Raw genomic sequence first — 21,697 nt, 5'->3', positions numbered from 1 at the left:
CAGGAACTGAGAAATATGCTGGCAACATTTTATTTTATTTTTTATTTTCTTTTAGGTTGCTCTCCTTTTTAGTCACTACAGAAAATAAACTGTAATAGAAAAGTTCAGACTGAATAAAATATATTGTCACTTATTGGCAAGACTGTATGGAGTTCATAATATGATTTAACAAAAGAAATACAAATAAAACAAAAATGCACTCAATCTAAAACCTCTGAAATTAACATGTCCAGAAATAGAAATTAAGCATCTTACTCTTTGTAAATTTGAAAATCTTTTTATTTCTACCATATGGGTTTGTTTTCCAACAAAAATATATCATATTCAAATCTATGATACTAAAATCCTTAAATCCCAAAATAATTAAATAAATGAGCACTGGGGAAGGAAGTCAGCGTTCCACTGGGCTTTAGTAGAACAGGCTATTACACACTAAAGATTTCTTAAAAGCTTTAAGACAATAAAGTTTTTCCCAAGCTCCTTTCTCTGCTGTTTGGAGGAACATTCAGGTTCACCCAAACAATGTTCAAACAATGTTCCCAATATGATGTATCAGAGTTTTCACTCTGTTGCACACAAATGGCTCAGGACTGCCACAGCCAAGTAACTTCTGCCCCTGAAGACCGAGTGCATGCTAAAGCATTCTTTCCCTTTCAAACTTTGAGAATTAAAGACATCATCCTTCAAGCAGTATAAACTGCATAAACACTGTGCTCCACAGTTTTTCTCCACACAACGGCAAGTTTTACAAGAGGAATTATATTCTCCCCTTTATTCAGAGGTCTCCACTGGATTTGCCTCCCTCCCTCCTTAACTGATCATGTCTCTTATAGTAGGAATTAAAAATCCACTGTCAGTTAGTGTCATAACCTTTTAAAATTAACAGAGCAAAATAAGTATTTACAGAGTGTAGGGTGCCATCACAAGTAGCTGATTCACCCATGCTCTTTGACTGACTAGAAAATGTAATTTAAACTTGCCTTTTAGCTCTAATTTATACCTGGGTCATAGGACTGGCTTTATTTCATTAAACCTTAAGCCTAACTACATCATTAACCAATCTTCAGTTCATCAGGTTTCTGTAACAGAACCATACGCAACACATGTACTAAATCATGAATGTGGTTAACATTTTTCTTTTGTTACTTAAAAGTTTTATATTTGAAAAACACGGAAGACAAACATTAGTAAATGGAGCACAGCTGAGTTAGCAGATACAACAGAATGCTAACTTTGTCATGTAAGTGCTTTGCTCTTTTTTGAAGAACACTGGAAAACAGACAAGGTACAGCTCAGACCTACCAATACACAGCACTACAGTCTCAGCTGTGAACTACACTAAATCTGTTGTCAAATATTTTTTTCTGCGTGAAAGGGCAGAATTTAATGAATTGCTGTATGTTGCACACGAAATCCAAGCATGAAAGTGTACTTCAGTGCTGAAGCTTTTTAATTTGATCCATCATCCAACATGTTCCCTGACCACCACAAAAGCAAACTATTCAAACAGTAACTTACTTTGAACTGAAGAAAAATACTGCTCAAATGTAATTTTTCAAGTGGCGCACACACTTACAAGATGGAAAAACAGACCAAATACTGAGGATTATCAATTACTCTCTCTTCTTCAGATCACTCTTAGTAATAAAAAAAGGTAGAAGCATTACACACTCACACTTGATTTATTTTTCTTCAGCAAATTTTCACACATTATCGCAATCAGTGTTAATCATTCTGGGAAAACTGTTACCATCTCAAAGCAACATTAGCATGTTATGCCTGGTTTTAAACTTCACCTACTAATAATACAAAATTAATGGCCTAATATAGACAAACAGTGGGCCAAAACCAGTATATAAATTGCTGACAAGTGACATAAGGTTTCCTAAGACCCTTGGTTTTATGTGTACTTTCAAGGTACTTGCAAGCTGGCTACCAGTGGAAAGCAATTGTCTGTACTCTTAACTCTTATACATTTATATGCAGAAACAGACAGAACAAGTTTAACAGTGATGCACCATTCTCCCTTTTAGATGTTCCCAACTAATGCACCAGGAAAGAAGGCAATTGTTATTACAGCCCTGTACCTTGACTTTCAGATATGTCAAACTCCTGTCAAATAAATGACTTGGTAAAAGCTATACGCCTTAAAACAGATTAGAGTAAAAATGAGAATAAAGTTACTAAATTACAGCAGTCAAAAAGTATTTATAAAAGATGATAAAAATGATCAGTGAGCACTGATGCAGTATGCAGATCTGTAGAACTCACTTCCTTCAGTAGCAATATTCAAAACTTTCTGTTTTCGTAATCCAATCTCATTACAACCAATGAATTATTTTAAAACATTCTGGAATGAGAGATGGGCCTGTTAAAAACTAGACAGATCTCCTAAGGTAAGTCATGGCTGCAGTGGGCAGCTAAACCTAATTCCCTAGGACTTCCTCTATTTTCACTCAGTTGCTTGGGAAGAAGTAGGGCTGTGCTTCCACTGACTCTCATGATTTATCAGCTAATATTAGACTGGTTCATAGCACAGAGTAACTTCTCAGTTTCGGTAACAAATATATATATATATATACTTAAGCTACATGCAATTCAATATAATTGCACTATAACTTTCAATTTTACTATTTGCAACTATTGCAAAAAATTTAAGCAGTAACTATGACTTCTGGGAAGGGAACTGCATGGAAAGAAGACAACAGAAATGAATGTGTAGATGTCAAATACAGGTATAGAACACAAAAAGTAACTTTATCACTAGAAATAAATTACTGATTATTTCTAAAAAGACAGATGACCAGGAACTCTTGGCTTAAAAGCTCAAGTAAAAGAAAGAATGTGGGTTAAAAAATGTGGGTTAAAGTATAAAGATACCCATATTGCTAGTTGAATGAAATATCTATCAGAAGTGTTTTGGTTTCCTTTTGGTAGATTTTTATTGTCAGCTTTTCACATTTAAAGTCAAGATTTCAAGAACAAAAAAAAAAGAGTATGTAAAATAGGAAAAATAAGCCTACAGCCTCATCAGAAGAAAAAGAGTCATGGAAATACACTGAGCCTTTAGAGATAAGAAAGGGCAGCGCTAAGAGTTTTATTATTTTTAATGGTCCTTAAACCGTTTTTAGTGTACCATATAAACTGGTATGAAACTTCCAGCTACTTTCTACACAGAGGACAAGTTCTCCTCCTGGTACCAGACAAGTGCCTCTAGTTTCTGGAAGCTAAGAGAAGCGTGGCCTAGCCCATCCCTTCCATTTGAGATCAACACTGAAATTTCACAGTAATAATTTCTATAGGACTGAACTTGTATTTCTAAAACTGTATGATAAAATGTCTGCTGCACTTGATTTTCAGTATACTCAACGGTGGAGATTAAGTCAAGATAATCACGATAACCAAAAGATGCAGACGCTTTTAATTAAGTTGAGCAGGCTTGTGAACAGAGCACTTGAAATGAAGCTGTAATAGCTGGAGTGGGACCAAAAGCCAATGATGTTTTGTCTATATACAAGATGAGACTGTGATGCAATTTTTACCACGCTCATCATTCTCTGCAGTTAAAGCTGTATGCAAAACCAATAAATAATGCCAGTAATTTCTTACTGCAAGCTGGCTGTTGTGAATATAAATGATGTAACAGCGCCAATGCCCAGCTGCCTACTTCCAGTACTCAACTTCAGGTTGCTAGCTATAATGTTTAATGTCTAAAACAGAGTTTCCCTTTTCTTACAACATGTGAATGTCTTCCAAAAGTGCTCACAGCAGGGAATAAAATCACAGCAATGTTAGAAGTCAGGCTCTGTAGGTCAGAAATATTTCCATGCTCATATACTTTACCTCTGATCAGCTTTTGATATATCACAGAAAAGGCCCTGTTATCTTCCATACATGGAGGGGGAGCTAAACAAGGGCACAGACTACAGAACCATCTAATTACACAGCATATAGATAAGAGGGGTACACACTCCTCTGTTCCAAAAACTACTCTAAAAGCAACAGGATGATGTCAAATCCTATCAGATCTTAGTTTGCCACAAGAACTTCAGCTTAGTATTTCAGCCTATTTCAGTTTGACTCCAATTCAGCACTGACCCATTAAGATATTTGCAATTCTCAGGAACAACACATAATGCAAAACCTATAATCTCTTTAAGTCATGCAGTCTCTGTCCTTGAAGGTTTTCAGGACTCAGATGAATAAAGCTCTGTCCTACCTGGACTGAACTCAGAGCTGACAATGCTTGGAGCCTCAAGTTGAATTTTACACCTTCAGAGATACTGTCCAAATTGAAGTATCCCTTAACTTATACGAACATTTCTGAAGAAATGCTAAAAGGACTTTTATGGAATAAATATAAAAATACACATATTAATCATGCTGAAAAATGATAAAAATGATTTCCTCTGACAAGTGGCTGTAAAGTAGAAGTTGTAACCAGGATGTAAAGACAAAACCGTAAAGCCTCTGACAGAAAGTTTGTGTTCAGAGCAGGAGACAGGTAGACAGGAAGGAGCTTTTGGATACCAGGAATGAGAAACAGGAAAATACTCTAACTTGTATAAGAACTTAGAGCAGACAGGAAAAGCTGCTGATGAAGCTGCTCAAGATGAAGATGAATATATCAACCTGAAAGTTATTATTCCTCACAAACAAAAGACCGGATTTGTGGGCCTCATTACCAGAATGTGTATTATACTGCTTTTTATTTGTTATTGTCCAAAGTGTACTCCAGCTGCTGATAAACTCATGATTAACTGAAAAATAAAAATCAGAATAGTCACTGTGGAGACATTAAGTTTTCAGCAGCACTGGCCATTTGCAATTAACTACCTTTGTTACCAACCAAATTTCACTTCCCCACTTCCCTTCTGTCTTTTATTCAATATCCATTATATATTGGTCATTTTTTATGGTGCTCAGAAGAAATACTATCTTTTTTTTTAATTTATTTTAATTGAGATGCATTCTACTGCAGTAGAAATGGGAACTGAATTTCTAGTGCCATACACACAATAAGCTACATTAGATGTATTTTTTATTAGTTGCATATCATGTCATATGGTATGGGAAGTCCTGAGCTTCTATAAAGGATAATGCAGAGAAAGTAACTGTTCAATAATCCTTACCAAAAATAGGAACTATATTATTTAAAAAAAAAACTGTGAAAACCACATCACAGGAGTTGAGAATAAATAGATGGTATAAAATCATATGTCTGATATCTTACATTCTATGCGACATAATCACCAGGATTTTCATATTAAACTTTTTAAACTAAAATCAGTAACTCGTGCAGGCAGCAGTATAAAATTGCACAAATTATCTTTCATAAAGGATCATGAAGTAATACTACCCAATCATTTAACATAAGAGAACACATGAAGAAAAGCACCTTAAAACTAGGCAGATATTGTTCAAAGACTGCAATTTGTCTTCCAAGCATCTTTTTATTCTGTCACCTCTGTAACTAATTTATAATCCCATTTTAAGGTGCAAAGTTACACTATTTAACTCGTGGACGTGACTCAAATACACACCCCTGACAAGTGTATAGAAGTAGAATTGAGGTGTTTTTTTTTTTTACCTTTTTCAAGCAATTTTAGCTTACATGCAAGCATCTACTGAAGTAGAAACAGGAACAGAAGGGACCTGAATGATCACCTAATTCAACTCACTGCCATAAGGAGGGATATCTTTTCCATGACCAGTTTGAGAAGTTTAAGAAGAGTGGTAAGTAGCAAAGAGTTGTGCCAATTCTAGTTCAATGCTTGTTAATCAGAGAAGGAAAGGCAAAACAAACTGAAGGGGTTGAGGGTGCTCACTGCCATCTAAATACACCGTAAATGACATCTGTGCAAACACAGGCACTGTGAAATGCTTAAAAAAAAACATATACAAAAAATGAAGACTTGTTTAAGAATAAATCTGATCACAACTTTGGAAGGCATATGCTTTTGCCTAAGTAATAATAATAGCATACATTTCCTTAAAATGTTATTCATCATTTGAGGTAGAATGATGGTGGTTCATCTTTCATCATTTGAACTAACATTAATTTGTAATATTTCACTTTAATGAAACATTTTTAAAAGTCAAGAGCATTTTTCAGCATTTTAAGGAAAAGAATACTGTGTACACATTCATTCTGTTCATGAAGTCAATGAAGCTACTCCATAGCATTTACTCAGATTAAAGAATCATTATTTTAAATATTACATAAATCAGAGGAAAGGACAGTCTCTAATTCAAAGATTTCATTGCTCAAGTAAGTTTCAATCAACAGCAAGTTCACAGAAAGGTAAGAAGAACCAACACAAAACTATCGATGTGAATGTGACTAACAGCATCATAGCCTATCTGTCAAATCTATTCCATGCACCACAGAAAAATAACACAAGGAATGAGAGAGAAGTAACAAGATCTGCATTACGTGCTCCATTTAAATAAGATGGTCAATACAGAACACAGCACACATGCTTTCTCAGTAACTCAGGCAACACGTGATGGGTCTGTCATCTCTGGCTGATAAACTGGCAGTCAAAATCTCAGTACAGAATATGAGATGACAGGTAAGGTGTTGGTGTTAGTCCATTAACGGCCTTGAAATAGAAACCACCTATTTTTCCTCGGCGCCACATAGGAAAGGAAGTTACAGAAGGTGAACAGTGAGAAAAAATGATGGACTGAAAAATGATCTTTACAGCTTCTTTGCAGACTGCATGAATATAAATGAAGCAAAAATGCATTTGTCAAAGCCAAAGAAAAGGACACTGTAGTAATAAAGATGTGGGTTAATGACAGCACGGGCGTAAATGTCTGCTGGATAGAAAAGCCTGTATCTTAGAACAACGAAAAAAAATCTGCAAGACAGATTTCTTACTGTATCACATTGAATATATTTTTATAGCTCAGCTATGTCAACAAAATTATAACTTACTTATACCTAAAATTTGAACTAAATCTCTAATATCCAACATTTAAATCAGTATCAGTACAACATCACTATTAACTTACCTTCAGTATGACAGATAAATCTGGTCCCTAGTGTCCTGTTTCCTTACAAATCTTTCAAATATCCTGTCCATGACACTATTAAATTCAACAGCTACATTTTCCATTAATATTTTAATTCTAAATATGCTCAAAATCATGCTTGAATGTTTTATCACTTAACGTTATCAGCTAGTCATATTTATCCCACAAATTCGGGAACGTTTTGGAATTACATCCGTACTTAGGAAAATGAGTAACAGTAAGTCAAATTCAAAGACAACGCTACAGTGATTCTTTCTACAGATGTAAATCAAGCACCAAGTAGTAGTTTTCACGTTTTAATACTTCATAATATAACTGTAACCACGACAGAACTACATGACAGCAACAACAAAAATAAATAAAAATAAAAATGAAGACCACACACATACAAATGCTGTCTGTGATAAGGGCCTGTTATCACACACAGGTGAACATTCCTTATGAAAAAATTAATTGCTTCATATGAGGAAGAATACACATCACACACTTTTATTAATTGCTTAGGTTGCAGAAAGGCAGACTTAAGATAATAGAAGCAAGTACCTTAAGAGCAAAGGTTATATTCTATCTTTGTTCTGTCTGTAATGCTACTGTTAACACACTTCAACAAATGATAGAAAAAATATTGCCTAGCCTAGCACAACTGAAACCTTTAAAATTGGCCTTTGATCCGAAATCTGCTCAGTGTCTCATCTGGTTCATGACCACGCCCAGTGCTCTGGGGAAAATATTCGGCCTTAAGAACATCATGAGTTTCTTCATTCTTCTGAAAGCGGGCAAATAGAAATGTAAAAGAGAAGTGCAAATTTTCACAGAAAGCCCAAAGGAACCAAGTGTCCCAACTGATCAGCGGACCTGTCTCAGTTATTTTATATGCAGAAAAAATGCATATAACACACACTGTGTGCAAGAGAAATGATTGGACATATGTACTGATGATTCACAAAGTATTTTATAAATCTCAAAATTTCACTGCAAAATGTACCATACCTAGGACTTCTCAATAATGTGAATTCAACACAATCATATTAGTCTAACATCATATACTGAACCTCTAACTTTTCAACATGATTTAAAACTCAAGAGTTCCAATTTCTTTCCATGGAAACTGCAATAGATACAAAGAGCACAATAACATTTTTTGCTGCAGCAAATTCTCAGCTACAAAACACTATTTCTCAACATCATCAGCACCATTATCTATGCATTTTCACCAGCAATGAACAACAGCCTTTGTGCTGTGCTCATGAAAGTCTGCACCAGTGGAGGTGACTCTCCAGTCCTCCTTTCCCATATAACTAGCAACACAACTAGAGGAATGGCCTCAAGCTGCATCAGGGGAAATTCACATTGGATGTTAGGAAAAAATTCTTCTCTAAAAAAGTGGTCAGGCTGCCCAGGGAGGTGGTTGAGTCATCATCCCTGGAGGTGCTCAGGAAACATTTAGATGTTGTGGTTTTGTTGGGAAGTATTGGCAGTAGGTGGAAAGTCAGAGTGGACGATCTTGGAGGTCTTTTCCGAACTTGGTGATTCTTTGACCCACTGTCGCTGTCACTACTCTTGGGACGCACTATCCACCATCTCACTGTGCTCACATCCACTGTTTGGTCTCCAAAAAATCTCAGTAAGCATCAATGAATGTCAGTGGATGCCACTGTTTCTGCATGGAGGAATTCAATGACACACCTTTGCCTCATACACGCTTCCATATCAGATGCCATTTTGTCAGATGGCCCACGCTGCTACTATCTCTCCCACAGCAACAAAATTTAACAGGATACTAGGAGGAAGGTTCAACGCCAACTGCCTTTGAGGTCATGGGCCAACATAATAAAACAGGAGACGTTACTTTTGGAACAGCTGTCATAGAATAAGTAACAGTCTACAATACAGCTATTGATAACAAAGTGGAAGAATACTGGGGGGTTTTCTCCTATGTGGGAGAAGAATCTTTTGGAGAATTTATAACAATTTAGATTAGTCAATTTAAAAGCTGATGTTGTACAATAATGGTGAAGCCAGTGATAACATTAGCAATAGCTCACAGGACCTCAAGGTTACTAATTGCTTATCTATGTGGTAAGTGACATAAAGCAATATGATAAATGTGTTCCATTGTCTTACTGATTTATGTACCTTACATAGCCTATAAGAAATTAAACCATAAAGACATATCTTATTTATTACGTTAATGAACTCATTTGAACACATGTAAGGAGAAAAGAAATAGTCACAGAACTTCACCTTGAGATCATTAATGCTAATAGCATGGTTGCAACATATTTGATAGAGAAGCAAAAATGTTAGGAACTTAGATGCCGGATATCAGTGGAAATTAAATTAATAGGATTAGCAGAGAACAATTATATTTGAGAGGTATGACTACTAACACTGAAATTATTTTTGACAAAACACCAGTATTATCAGGTAGTACAAAAGCAGTTACATCATACCCATATGGGTTTATTTATTGCAACCACAGACAAAAACAGTTAAAGCCCAGTGAATAAACTGTTTTATAAAGGAAGATAAAATAGATTGAAATGATACACAGACTCATACAATGGCTCATTTGTACAGGGCAACAGAGTTCAGTCAGATGAAGGGAAAATAAGCTGGTAACAGGCCATTTCCCTGGGGCACGAAATGGTGTTGGCTTTGCAGTGTAGTTTGTTTACAGCTAACCTGGAAACAGGCCTTTAATACCATTTAAGAACTGCGTGTGCATTTGAGAGAAAAATTAAATATAAAGTATTGCTTTGAAATGGAACTGTCATCATTTCACAAATGTAACTGAACTTCTACATGGGTATGAAAATTATTTGCCTATTTACAGTATTCAAATCCCATTCCAAAAAACTACCAGACATGCTCTTTGCTGGACAAATAGTAGGTTTTCAAATGTAAAACCCGAGGTAAGCACTTTTACAAGCCTTTTATTTGCCCCTGAAATATAGACTTATTATTTTTGAAGGTCGCTTGCCTTGCTTTTTTGAAAGAAGAAACATAATCTTGTTAGAGTTTGCTGCTACATTATAGAGATGGGAATTCATAAATAAGTAACTCCAGTGATGTATTAAGCTTTAAAAAAAAAATCCTGTTACCTTTCAGAAAATTTCTTTATGAGATACCTAGGATTTACTTATCAGAGGATCTCCAGAAATCATTTTCTTAACATGTTTCAGTATAAACAACACTTTTTATTTTATTTTTTAATTTTTTTCTGACCACACATTTACTACTGTTTGTAGTCTATTGCTTCAGGTCTAACAGTTTTGGAGAAACCCTAACAAATAGTTACACATCTTTAGTCCTGTTGCAAGTGTTACTGTTTTGTCATAAATTCATCCCCATGTAATGCTTGGAACCTAAATTTAAATAAATTTAAATTGATTGTGTTTGCTGTGATTGAAAACTATCCACAGATTTTTGTATTACTCAATTCTTTACTTACCTGAAAGTCTTTCTCCTCCAGAATCTCCTTCCGCCACCTGACAAGGAATGCAGCACAGACATACAAGTGGAAGTGAGAAAAACCCTCTGGTTCAGACTAGAAAAAATAAAAGTAATAAAGAAAAAACATCATTACAATACATATTTCTAATTAAGATACCCTCCAAGTGCTTTTTTATGACATTCACTGCTAGGTGCGTGTCACCTAAATTGCTTTCTACTGCTATCACACATATGTTTGCATGTATCCCATGACAAACTTATTCATAACTGTAACCAGAGATAAGGTGAAGTATGAATTTACTCCCCATACTTAAACTCATTCTCTACAGATATATTTTTCCCATTGCTGATATTATCCAGTACTGTATTATCTATGCTGTGTCATGAACGTATCTTTCATCTCCATTATTAATAGCATTCTATAATAAATGCTACAATAGTAAGCTACAACAGCACTTTAAAACAATGGTTTATAGTCATTAAAACTAAATCTTGGTCCATAATTGACTGAATTAGAAGTCAAGAACTTGAATTAGAAGAAACAACTTATTATTTAAAACCTGATATAATAATATATAGATTTTATTTCTATTAAACCGAGAAACACAGAATATGTAAAATATTCTACACAGCATTTGTAACAGTGTGATAATCTTATTGCAGTCAGCAGAGAAGAATGAAGAACATCCCCTTTCTCCTCCTTGCCCACCCTTGGCTGACAGAAGTGCAGTAACTCCAGTGCACGGCAGGGGTTATTACAGACACCATGTGGGCAGCTACTGAACCTATAGATCATGCTGACCAAATTGTTAAGAGTCAAGAAAAGAGATAATGTCAATTATTTTCAGGGAAGTTTTAAATTTTAAGCTGCAGTTAGTTATTGTTGGAACCAGAAAAGGAAGATTTTTATTATAATATTCTCTGATATCTTCTCCTATTGTAGGAAAATTATACTTGAATAACACAGTAAGTTAGCACAATGTAAAATCCCAGAACAAAGCACCTGGTAATTTTGACTAGAACTCTCCACAGCTCGCCTTTATCAAAGAGATGTCCAATTTATAACATTAAAGCTATAATTTTACAATATCGTGTACTTATTACGATCCTCCTGAAAAATCCACATCCACATAGAATTTTAGCGACAAGAGTGCCGAAGGGATGGAGATCTACCACATGGAAAAGTGTAACCGTATCTCAAAAAACAGACTTGCAAGAGAAGTGGTGCTACCACTTATCATATCAGATATTATTGTGGCAACATTTAAATTATTAAAGATAACTAAAAATGAAGAAAGCCAATTGAAAGAAAACAACCCTCTTGCAACTTTACTCTGTAAATTCAGAGAACATGCTGTATATTTTTAAATTCAGTCTTTGACAACAATCTTTGATAAACAAGGCATAAACAACAATCTTTAATGAAACTTTCTTTGAAAGAATGAAGAAGTATTTTAAAATGTTTAAAATCAAGTCTAGAAACAATAACTGTGTTCTACATTTTCTCAGTGCTGTATTACAAGCAATTTCTCACTTTTAACATGAATTTTAAAAACGTTCTTTAAAGTAACAGCATTTATCCATACATGAGAAGCTCCCGGCTTTCTCTGGAATACACAGAATAGTCTCACAAGTGACAATCTTCCTATAATTTGGAAAGCAAGCAGGGTGGTGAAGCCCAATGAAAAGAGAGAGCTCTTAAGACCAAGTCTACAGCCCGTGCACGAAAACATCATCACACATGAACAGCACTTTCTACTCTGAAGGGTATTCTCTCATTGGTAAAGACCTTCAGGCACATTAGGAACAAGAGCAGTAACAAAGAAGAAAGAAAAAGGTGGCACTACTTGGTGAAATATGTCCTGCATTCAGACCTCCTTCAAAGAATGGATGACCCAAGAGAATGGCACCAGCCTTATCATTTGCAACCAAATGGGAAGGAGGAAAATGACAGCTATAGAATGGAGGCCAATAAAGGTGGATTGAGACTCATGAACAGATACGGGGAAGTACAGAAATACTGGAAATACAGAAAAGAGGAAGACTATTCTTGAAGATGAAGCAGGAGACTGAGCAGCCTGTAGACAGGCAAATGTCATTTAAAGTAATAATTATTAACAAGTATAGTTTATGTTATAGGTTACTTGCTACTGTAGCAGAAGGAAATAAAAATCTGTATTTCTTTAACAACATGATATGAGCAAGAAAGAGAGAACAGAAAGGAATTTGCTCTGGTATTAACATATACATTAATTAAGCATTTTTCTCCTCGCTCTCCTAAGAACATATGAGTTCTTGAAATGTGTAGGGAAGAAGGATTAAAGAAACCTATATGTAAATTAAAATGCTAATTTCAAAGTTAGTTTACAGGAGCTGTTGTGAAAATGTCTAAGGTAGTCAAATTAAAACATCAGAGCATTAATTTTGTCTGATAGTAACCCAAAATTCTGATTCTAGGCCCAAGAATTTAGTTTGTTATCACACAACAAGACTTCTTCTAAAACCACAAAGTCAAGATAAGCGGCTTAAAAAATTAGCAGCAAATGTGCTTGAAGGTGTAATAATGGCAACTGAAAATGTTTTTGAAAAATTGCAGAAAAAATCTCTGAAAGTATAGAAGAAATTTTTCTCATCAGCCATTTCCCCCCCCAATACAATTTTCTTCAGCTCTTTTAAATGAAACCAAATAGGTTTAAACATGCAATTTATTAGAGAAAAAATGCATATGTCCCTATAGGTTTAAAAACTCATCATGCTTCAGAGATAAGCCCGGGCTACAAAGTATTTCCAATGGATAGTTTTAGACAGTTTTGGAAATTGAGTAAAACAGCTAATGCATAATTGCCTTTTCTAACACCTGCTACCTATTATACTTCTCTATTTGTAGCTTTTGAAGTTATGAACAGTTTGATCTCTAAATGTACAGAAATATGGAGTACAAGCTAAAAGCTATTTAAAATCAAATGTAAACAATGACCTTGATTTAAATATTTTAGCAAAAGATCTCAAGACAGATGTACAACCTTCCAGAAGACTTATTTTGAACATATTGCAGTCGATTCAGGGCACATTATCTAAGCACCATCTGTCATTATCAATAAAAATCATTCCAGTTGTTAACATCACAAATATCTCATTGCTCTGCAAATGCTGGATCTCCTCTACTGCTGAAATGAAAGGCATTCTTTATACTGCACTCTCCTAACTTCCTCATTTAGACAATCACTGTCACAATGCAAATTCTGCTGCATGACAGGTCTGATTATTGTCTAGTCAATGATTAGTCTAACCTGCCTCCCATACACTGGATGCTTCAGTGTTTAGGGAGGGTAGGTACATTTGCTGAGACTAAACATAATACATGATTATTTTTGAAGTACTTGGAATGATTAAAGCTACAAAACTGTGTCTGTGTTAGGCAATAAAATACCACATTTAACACTCACATAATGGCTCGGAATTAAGGACTTCAGAGCATTTTATGATTATAGATGAATAAAGTAACTTTATGTAACTCATAGTTCTTACTACATAAGCAAAAGCAGACAGTTTAGATATAAGAGGGTAAAGTCATTTTTCCCCCAAATACCCAGTATTTCCCTCAAATTTAAGGGAGAAAAAGAGAAGTAGGATCATCATGGAAGGTGGGATCCATCACCTGGGAGCTCCAGCTTCCTAGGTATAGAATCATTCCACACCTAACCTGAGACTCAGAGCTCCAGCCCAAGAAGTAATACAGCACTAGAACACTGCTAAGAGGTCCACCTACATTTATTGTAACTTATCTGTCCAAAGATTTTTGCAAATCTGAGCTTTGTTTTGTAGCAAAGAATTCCAAATATATGCTATAAGGCATGTCTGTATTTAAACAGACACCTGCTAATTCTATTCAAAGCTGTTCAGTTATCACAATTAGAATATGAACAACTCCTTCCTATTCACTATCTTCATTAATCTCTGCCTTTGTAAGTCCAGCATCTTCCCTGCCTTTTCTGCAAATTAGAGTGTTTTTTTTCTCCATCCCACAGTTCCCATATACAGGTTTTACTACCTTTATTCCCTGCAATTTTCTATTTCCAAAATAGGGACCAAACTGTATATAGCACGTAAGAAGCAGACAGAAAGTAAACATACAGATGAATAATGATATATTGTTCTGCTTTCCTAATAATTTCTAGCTTTTATTTTTATTCTTTCTTATCTGCTTCTAAGTTGCTATTTTCTTCTTGTGTTGGAGTGTAGAAAACAATCTAGAAGCCTGCAGTTGTACAGATAAAGTTAGGATTTTTCCAAACGCACGCACAATATCACTTTATATTTGCCCACATGGAATTTCACCTATTTACTGCCTGGCTGTTTTTAAGAACATGAAGTCCCGCGACTCCTTGCTGTCAGCTCTTATTACTCTGAATAACTCAGTGTTGTCAGAAAACTTTATGGTTTCATTCCTCCATCCCTTTCTTCATCACTTAAATAGAAACTGCTAAAGTCTCATCAAAAACTGTAGATTACATGCAATTTTCCTTAATTTTGAAACCTGCCTCTTGACTCATACCATCTGTTTCCTAGATTTCAGATAGTTAGTATCCATGCTAGGGCAATTCCTCCTATTGCACAGGAGAGTTACAAAAATACCTATTAAAAAGATTTATTAGCATTCAGTTAGCACATTACAGATTGTCTACTATTATTGTTTTTGTTTCACCCTGACTACCCCCAAGGAGATTGCCCCAAAAGCAACAAGTGACCAACAGCACTTGTCTAAACTGAATCTAATCCCACAATAAACACAGGAAAAAGTTGAATTGTTTAGGTTTTAAAGGCAAAACAAATTACAATCTTACTTATGGGTGGGACCTAAAAGCAGCTGCTTATAATTCAAACAGCCATCAATTTACCTGAAAATTTATGCATTTGTTTTACCAAATTAAAACCAATCTGATCTAAACAAAACTCACAACACTTTAAAATGTAATGGAAACCAGCATTTTCAGGTCCTAACAGTAAACCAGAAGTATCCTGTACAGCAAAAATATTGTGCAAAAGTTATTACCTTAACCTGCACTCCTTCTAGCAAGGCCCTTATTGAACAACTGCTCTTAAAAAAGCCCTTTACAAGAACTGTGTTCCCATGTCCTATATCTGCTAGGAATGTTCAAAAATGTATCTTACTGTGTTATATTAGCTTTGGTAGATTTATGCTGAAAACTGAATGATAGGCCAGTTTTCATAGAAAAAAAATCAGTAGCTGGCCTCTCCAATCTGGTTAACAACAACTTCGCAACAGATCCCAAAAGAAAATTTATCTTAAATATTTCTGCTGTTAAATCCCAGCCACAAGAAATACAGATCACCACTGATCTATTTTTGGATCAATATTTTGCCTCATAAGAATGTTGTATACCACATGCAAAATTCATGGTAAGACAATCAATGTAAAATGAAAAGGATGCTACTGAACACTATTTACTTGATTTGACAGAACTATTATTTTAAGAAGCATCTTTCATATAGTTTTCCACAGTGGCTTGCATTTTGAGAACAAAGTTTAAATTCCCTTCACTGGCTAACATGTTCAGCTCAAACAGAATTAAAAATAACCAACCTCAGGTGTATATTTGATTTTCTGTCCTAGCTTTTCCAAAAAATAAAGTGTGGGAGGAAAAAAACACCAAAACAGTTTTTCTTATGTGGCTCAATGTGATTGATTTAAAGATTTCATCATGAGTGGTAGGATGACAAGTGGATTCTTAGTCAATGAGAAACCTCCACAATCAGTACCAAACTGTGTCTTTCTTCTACAGTTGCTTTTCTTCTCATGGGTATTTATGAAAGAAGGGAGAACAAGGCATTTTCCTTGAAGAATGCTTTTGATACAAAGATAATGCTGAACTCCACACAAGGAAAACAATTATAATCTGAAACATGTATTTGGAGCTCAGGCCATATGAGGAGAGGCTGAAGGAGTTAGGAATGTTCAGCCTGGAGAAGAGGAGGCTCAGGGGAGACGTTATTGCTCTCTATAACTTCCTGAAGGGAGGTTGTAGTGAGCTGAGGATAGACCTCTTCTCTCGTGTCATTAGTGACAGGACTAGAGGGAAAGGTTTCCAGCTGCAGCAGGGGAGATTTCAGGCTGGACATTAGGAAGTATTACTTCTCAGAAAGGGTGGTCAGGCACTGGAATGAACTGCCCAGGAAGGTGGTGGAGTCACCGACCCTGGGGGTGTTCAAGGAACGTTTGGATGTTGTACTGAGGGACATGGTTTAGTGGGAGCTATCGGTAATAGGTGAACGGTTGGACTGGATTATCGTTTAGGTCTCTTCCAACCTTGGTGATTCTACGATTCTATGATTTCCAACGCTACTTTGAAAAGAACCTCCCTACACATAAATACCAGAAATTTCTTCTATGTAATTTGTCATGCTTATGAGCCTTTTCTCAAATGCAGAACAACCATGAGTTGCACTTTGAACTTACTGGAAAAAATATTATTATATCTGCTGCTTTGAATTTCTACAAAGCAGAAGGCAACCATACAAGCAATGGGTAGGCAGAACATAGAAAGTACAAAGATGTAGCAACATGAGCACGAAATTCTACCAGGATAATCAGTCACTGCAATTTTTAGTATCAACTACCAATATAACAATGAGGGATGATACATAAAAATCCTAGCTAATATACATAATTTTGTTTCTTTCAGTAAAATAAAAATTTTTCTGCAAGTTTTTCTTCTGTGAAACTATTTAAGATAGAAAGGTTCCACAGCAACAACCAGTGAATCTATTCTAGGAAGGTGCTAGTTCATTAACAAATGACAACCATATAACATTACAAGCCTCATCAACAGAAATAGATAATTTACCCGGTTTAGGTTTTAGAAAGTGGTTGATCACTTACAGCCATATTTTCTTTCATTTACTAGGCAATGTATTAAAGAACAAAGTACTTTGGTTAGAGCCACTAATACGGTATCTAAGTATTTTACCAAGTCATGGCACAGCATAATCTCTTAAAGCAGAGTCCCCAAGCAATTAACAGTGAGCATCAATACACCCTTCACTTCCTCTAAGAGAAAGAATCATAAGCATACAGTGTATTTTGTTTCTTTCATGAGCATAAAGCTGAAGAATCCACTTCCCTATGCACCCTTGGTCCTGGGTATTTTCTACTTCAGAAGTCCCGGGCAGTCAGATCACATAAAATAGAAGAGGATGTGAGGACATGAAACCAGCTGCAGTCTTTTCAAAAATGTACATATGCCTGAAAAATGTAGCCCTCTGGCTATTCCGCTATTCCAAGGAAATTCATTTTGCATCCTTAATTTACTCAGATGCCCCATGCTGTAACTTAAAATCCTTCTTGGATGAAAGAACTTATGGAAGTAGGGACTGAGCCATTAAAAGGTTGAGGATAAAAACAAAACTGACAGACTAGCAGCCCCCCAGCACAGAGAATTTAAGAAAATTTATTAATTTATTAAAAGTTTTTTTGTTTGTTTGTTTTTTGTTTTTTTGGTTTTTGTTTTCATTTTTTTGTTTGTTTTGTTTTTTTTAAGGGGGTTATGAGACAAATTTGACTCAAAATTCCCAGACCAATATTTTCAATAACATGCATGTTTGGGATATCAGAACCTTAAGTATTCTTTTATTTTAAGCTAGGCTTAAGGTTGGGCTTCAAGTAATTGTTCCCAGCTAGAAAGAAATTTGAAGTTTTCTGCTAATTAAGACCACATTCATTACATCTGAAATCATTAATTTAATTTGAAATATTAAATTTTCTTTTCAAGTTGAGCCCTGGTGCCAATTAGTTGGAAAACGATGTGGAAAAAAATAAAAGCTACATCGCACTGAAATCAAAACAAATTTATTCACAGAATTCTCCTTAAAGATATGCTTTACCTTAACAAAGCGCATGCTAAAATCAGGTCATTGGCAGAAACATGATGCAAATGATTTAACGCTGAAGAACTTTGCTTTAAAGCAAAGTATTTTCATACAAATATTCACCTGCTTTAGGCAGGCTAATGCAGAGATACAGGCACCATTTACAACTTCTTCACCTGTGATAAGAACTTTGGAAGATCATGTTAATCAACACCAGATCACGCTACCTCCATAGCCTGCTTTTAAAAGGTAAATGAACACAAATGAACAGCATGACTAATATTTACTAAACTAATTCCTGATTTCACCTTTTCAATTTCCAAACTATTTACCTCATGTATAATTCTGATTATTTCTGCCATTCATTGCCAGAGAACCTCAATGCTGGGAAATTAATTAATGGATACAATAGAGAAACTGTCAGCGTTGCTTAAATACAGTTTCAGCATTGGCTTCATTTACATGTAGCCTTTTATTCTAAACAATAGGGCTGCTGATTTTTTTTGTATTAAATTGTTATTTCATTAAGAAGAGCACAATAGTATCCTTTTCTGCAGATATTCATTGGTTATCACATTTTGCTCAAATACGTAATCCATGATCAAGACAACCGCTAGAGCTTTTAGCCCCAGAATTTCAAAGATACTGAAAGTTGCATAATTGTATAACTGCTTGATTAGTTGGCTATAATGTTATCATATCATTAGCTTTAATTAAAAGTTATTCAAGTATTCAAAGCACAGCTATAAAGTAAGAAGTGTAAGATCATTACATCACAAGTGAAAGAAATTTTTTAAATAACCATACAAATGCACACCCCAGTGAGGCCAAAGGACTAAACCGAAACAAGCAACATCTAACTAACAGTATTAAAACAGTTGCTTATTTCAACTCAGAAAATAAGAGGTTTTAAAGGTTTAAATGTTCAACTTCTGGTTGAACTTCTGGTTGGAATAATGATTGCAACAAACACTGAAGTGAATGACTACAGCTCATCTGAGAAGGCTGCAGAGTCTCCTCCTTGAAGATCTTCAGAAGCCATGTGGATATGGGCACCCTACTCTGGATGAACAGAAACCCTGCAATCCTCAAATACCCAGTTGTAAACTCCAGGTAACATTATGTCAAAGTAACACGTAAATGTTTTGGGAAGATGTCTAATTAGATTCCAAATAGAAAACAGCATTGATGTTAGTACCTCTTGTGTTGTCTACAAAGAATAGTTTTCAATCCTGACAGAGCTTTCCAAGCTTAGCTGCGACATATAGTCAGGAATACAACAAAGGTTTTCAGCTCAACCATTATGAAGATGGTCAAGATGTCACACTCTTGTTTTTAATAGCCTTCTCTTACCATTAAACCACATTACAAATCTAGCCGCAAAATCTTTAATTTCCAATCACTGGTATTCCTCTAGACACTAGGAAATAGTTGTAATCAATATTTTCCTCTATTTGCTGGGCTGCAAAAATGTGAATGTGAAATGGAGGGAGGCCCACCTGTGAGGGTGCCTCGGGGGAAGTGGTCACACCCATGCCTCAAGACTTCCTCCACATGGAAGGATAGAAGGGTAGTCGTCATATGTGACTCCCTTCTGCAAGGAACGGAAGGCCCTACATGCCGGCTCGACCCTACCCGCAGGGAGGTGTGCTGCCTCCCTGGGGCGCGGGTCAGGGACATCGCTGGGAGACTTCCCAGTCTGATCTGCCCTTCTGACTACCATCCCCTACTGATAGTTCAGGCTGGCAGTGAAGAAGTTGGTAAGAAAAGCCTGAAGGCTATCAAAGATAATTTCAGGGGACTGGGGAGGGTAGTTGAAGGAACAGGTGTGCAAGTGGTTATTGCATCTGTACCTTCAGTGGCAGGGAAGAATACTGAGTTGGGCCTAAAAACCGACCTCTTAAACAAATGGCTGAAGAGTTGGTGCAAACATAGAAGTTTTGGTTTTTTTGATCATGGGGCAATTTACTCGGCACCTGGCATGATGGCTGCAGACGAAAATGGCCTGTCCCAAAGGGGTAGGAGGACTCTAGCCGAGGAACTGTTGGGACTTATTGACAGGTGTTTAAACTAGGTACAAAAGGGGGAGAGGGACAAAATGAGGTCTGAGGCAGCAGTTCAAGACTTAAAACAGAGCTTGAGGGGTGGAGACAATGGAGTTCAAAGGCATGGAGAGGGGTGGGGAGATGCTGCTTCTCTCAAGTGCCTGTATACTAACGCGCGAAGTATGGGAAATAAACAGGAAGAATTGGAGTTCTGCGTGCGGTCGCGTGGCTATGATTTCATTGCAATCATGGAGACGTGGTGGGACAGCTCGCATGACTGGAATGTTGTCATGGAGGGCTATGTGCTTTTTAGGAAAGATCATCTGGCAAGGCGGGGTGGTGGAGTTGCTCTTTATGTGAGAGAGCAGCTAGAATGTATTGAACTCCACCTGGGGGAGAGGGATGTACCAGTCGAGAGCTTGTGGGTGAGAATCAAGGGCCAGGCTGGTAAGGGTGACACTGTTGTGGGTGTGTACTACAGGCCCCCTGATCAGGAGGAGGAGGTTGATGAGGCCTTCCGTAACCAACTGGAAGTAGCGTCATGCTCCCAGGCACTGGTACTTATGGGGGACTTCAATTATCCGGATATTGCTGGACGACCAACATGGCCAGGCATGTGCGGTCCAGACAATTCTTGCAATGCATTGAAGATAACTTTCTGATGCAGGTGGTCGAGGAACTGACACGGGGTGGGGTGTTTCTGGACCTTATTCTCACCAAGGAAGGACTTGTTAAGGAAGTAAAAGTCAGTGGTAGCTTGGGTTGTAGCGATCATGGGATGGTGGAGTTTGAGATCCCGAATGGAGGAAACAAAGCAAAGTGCTGGGTCTGGTCTTGTTCAACATCTTCATCAACGACCTTGATGAGGGGATAGTGACCACCCTCTGCAAGTTTGCTGATGACACGAAGTTGGGAGGATTGGCTGACACGCCTGAAAGCTGTGCTGCCATTCAGCGAGACCTGGACAGGCTGGAGAGCTGGGCAGCAAGAAACCGGATGAGGTTTAACAAAAACAAGTGTAGAGTCTTGCATCTACATAGCAATAATTGCATGCACCAGTACAGGCTGGGAGAAGACCTGATGGAGAGGAGCTTCGCTGAGAGGGACCTGGGCATCCTGGTGGACGACAGGTTGGCCATGAGCCAGCAGTGTGCCCTTGTAGCCAAAAAGGCCAATGGCATACTGGGGTGCATTAAAAAGAGCATGGCCAGCAGGTCGAGGGAGGTGATCCTCCCCCTCTACTCTGCCCTGGTGAGGCCTCATCTGGA

The 21,697-nt window shown here is 36.7% G+C and overlaps 1 protein-coding gene across 1 annotated transcript in view; it reads right to left on the bottom strand.

The window, feature by feature from the left end:
* TBC1D22A (TBC1 domain family member 22A) overlaps positions 1 to 21,697 on the bottom strand; it is a 152,643-nt gene that overhangs the window by 24,994 nt on the left and 105,952 nt on the right. The window contains exon 12 of the mRNA XM_072357216.1: positions 10,496 to 10,591. Coding sequence (XP_072213317.1) covers positions 10,496 to 10,591 — 96 coding nt within the window. The remainder of the gene's footprint in view (positions 1 to 10,495; positions 10,592 to 21,697) is intronic.

This window comes from Excalfactoria chinensis, chromosome 1 (assembly GCF_039878825.1).
Source record: "Excalfactoria chinensis isolate bCotChi1 chromosome 1, bCotChi1.hap2, whole genome shotgun sequence".
NCBI lineage: Eukaryota > Metazoa > Chordata > Aves > Galliformes > Phasianidae > Excalfactoria > Excalfactoria chinensis.
The sequence above is the reverse complement of the archived record's forward strand: the minus strand, read 5'-3'. Positions and strand labels throughout refer to the sequence as shown.